The following is a 2,713-nucleotide window of genomic DNA, read 5'->3' as shown; positions in this document are numbered from 1 at the left end:
AAAAAAAAAAAAAAAAAAAAACCTGTGAATTCTTTGACTAGCAATTAGCACTCTTGAATCTCCTTTGACAGAATAGAGAGCAGAGCCCCCGGGAAGAGATCGGTGGTTAAATCGTGCTGCCTCTGCTGGCGAGAGAAGATGCTAAGAGTCTCACAAGATTTTTTGCCCTCACAGGCGCAGGCCTCAGAAGACTGGAGCCGTCTACAAATTATTCTGACGCCATCTCCACCGCTCGGGACAGAAACACAATGGGCGGGCGTGGGCGTATAATTAAGCAAATTCCTTTTTCTCAGGTCCTTCCTGTCAGTGTTCTCCAATGTGTTGTGGGATCTGAGGTCCTGAAATTCATTGAGCCGGGGGGAAAAGGACACACTTCGTCCTAGTGGCCACTTTCTTTTTCTCCCGCTCTAACCAGGGTGTTGGACCTTCTGGGTGACGGCGGGCGCCAGCTGTGTTCCTGACCCCAGAATAAATCAGGGCTGCACGGGGCCTGGCAGAGCTCCGGCCACATTTCCTGTCGCGGCCTAAGGGAAGCAGTTGGCCGCCAGGACCCTGGTGGGGATTCTTGGCTGTTGCGGACTTGGCAGGGGCGAGGGCGGAGGGGAGGGGATGGGGGACGGGCTGGGGGGAGCCAGCTGTAGAGGGCGGTGACCGCGATCCAGAGACAGCGCGGGGCCCTCGGGCGGGACAGACCCAAGTTGGGAGCAGCTGTGGGTGCGGGGCCTCCGAGATGAGGCCGGCGCTCGCCCTGTGCCTCCTCTGGCAGGCGCTCTGGGCCGGGCCGGGAGGTGGCAAGCAGCCCACCGCCGACCGCGCGGGCTGCTCGGCCTCGGGGGCCTGCTACAGCCTGCACCACGCTACCATCGAGCGGCTGGCGGCCCAGGAGGACTGCAACCTGCGCGGCGGGGCGCTCAGCACCGTGCGTGGGGGCGCCGAGCTGCGCGCTGTGCTCGCGCTCCTGCGGGCAGGCCCGGGGCCCGGAGGGGACTCCAAAGACCTTCTGTTCTGGGTCGCGCTAGAGCGCGGGCGTTCACACTGCACCTTGGAGAACGAGCCGTTGCGGGGTTTCTCCTGGCTGTCCCCCGACGCCGGCGGGTCGGAAAATGACACGCTGCAGTGGGTGGAGGAGCCCCAACGCTCCTGCACCTCGCGGAGATGCGCGGGTCTCCAGGCCACTGGGGGGGTCGAACCCGCAGGTTGGAAGGAGTTGCAATGCCGCCTGCGAGCCGACGGCTACCTGTGCAAGTACCAGTTTGAGGGCTTGTGCCCCGAGCCGCGCCCCGGGGCCGCCTCTAACTTGAGCTACCGCACGCCATTCCAGCTGCGGGGCGCAGCGCTGGACTTCAGTCCCCCCGGGACCAAGGTGAGTGCGCGCTGCTCTGCGCAGCTCTACGTCTCAGCCACCTGCGTCGCGGACGAGATCGGCGCGCGCTGGGATGGGCTCTCCGCCGGGGCGGTGCTCTGTCCCTGCCCCGGGAGGTACCTCCGTGCTGGCAAATGCGCGGAGCTGCCTAACTGCCTAGACGACTCGGGAGGCTTTGCCTGCGAATGTGCTGTGGGCTTCGAGTTGGGGGAGGACGGACGCTCCTGTGTAACCAGTGGGGAAGGACAGCCGGCCCCTAGTGGGACCAAAGTGCCCACCAGACGCCCACCAGCCACTGCAGCCAGCCCCGTGCCGAAAAGAACGTGGTCACCCAGGGTCCCTGAGAAGCCAGAAGGGATACCCCGTGTCCCTGGACAAGGCAGTTCAGCAACATCTACTCCCGAGTTTCCTCAGTGGGGAGCACAGAGCACGACGTCTACTCTTCGCATGTCCTCTGAAATCAAGTCAGACGCCACCATCATCCCATCGGGAAGCATGATTCCCAAGTTTAACTCCACGTCTTCCTCAGCCATTCCCCAGGCTTTCGACTCCTCTTCCGCCGTGGTCTTCATACTTGTGGGCATAGCAGTAGTAGTGTTGGTGATCTTGACCATGACAGTGCTGGGGCTTTTCAAACTCTGCTTTCACAAGAGCCCTTCCTCCCGGCCAAGGGAGGGGCCTTCGGCCCCGCGGGGCGTGGACAGTGATGCTGAGGCCGCTGCTTTGCGCTCTAATTCTGCACATTGCACAGACAATGGGGTGAAGGACAGGGACTGTGGGCTGAGGGACAGAGCAGAGGGAGCCTCGCTGGCGGGCTCCTCTCTTGGTTCTGGCGACACATAGGGAAATAAGAGATGGGCACCCCTTATGAGCAGAGTTTTTCACTTTCAATGAAAAGAAAAAGAGGAATTTATTTGTGGGATTGTTTATTCCTGCAGAAATTTCCCTTCCTCTTAATACCCTCTACTCCACTGAGGAGCTAAATCTGAAGATGGAAGTACCTTAGGGTATATTTGGGGTCGGGGTTCTGGGAGAAGTATTTTCTTAAGTTTATTCTGGGGAATTTGGAAAAGTGATTGAACTTTTCCAGACAATTGGAAGCAAATAGAAAACAATACTATTTTTTTAAAAAATTTATTTTTATCAAAATGGAAACAAAATCTTCTGTCTCCACTGTTCAGGCTGGGAGTACATTGGTTTGAAGTTCCCTGGCAAAAAATAAAGAATTGTTGATACTCAGACTCAAACATTATTGGCTTCCATAAGGATTAATTATTTAGGAAGAACAGCTGAGAGCCCTACTGAGACTAGCAAGAAGCGTGCGTACTGCTTTTAGATTGAGGTGAAAGT

General features: G+C 57.7%; 1 protein-coding gene across 1 annotated transcript; it reads left to right on the top strand.

Annotated features, from left to right (window-relative positions):
- The first annotated feature begins 730 nt into the window (after window positions 1–730).
- On the top strand, window positions 731–2,610 carry CLEC14A (C-type lectin domain family 14, member A). Its single transcript, XM_008565462.1, has one exon. It carries the CDS (start codon window positions 731–733, stop codon window positions 2,204–2,206), a length of 1,476 nt encoding a protein of 491 aa, XP_008563684.1. The 3' UTR covers window positions 2,207–2,610.
- The last annotated feature ends 103 nt before the right edge of the window (window positions 2,611–2,713 follow it).

This window comes from Galeopterus variegatus, unplaced genomic scaffold (assembly GCF_000696425.1).
Source record: "Galeopterus variegatus unplaced genomic scaffold, G_variegatus-3.0.2 Scaffold59496, whole genome shotgun sequence".
NCBI lineage: Eukaryota > Metazoa > Chordata > Mammalia > Dermoptera > Cynocephalidae > Galeopterus > Galeopterus variegatus.
Note: the sequence above shows the minus strand (reverse complement) of the source record. Positions and strands in the feature narration are given on the sequence as shown.

Coding starts and splice junctions, on each gene's coding strand:
- CLEC14A (XM_008565462.1), top strand. CDS start 731: ATGAGGCCGGCGCTCGCCCTGTGCCTCCTCTGGCAGGCGCTCTGGGCC.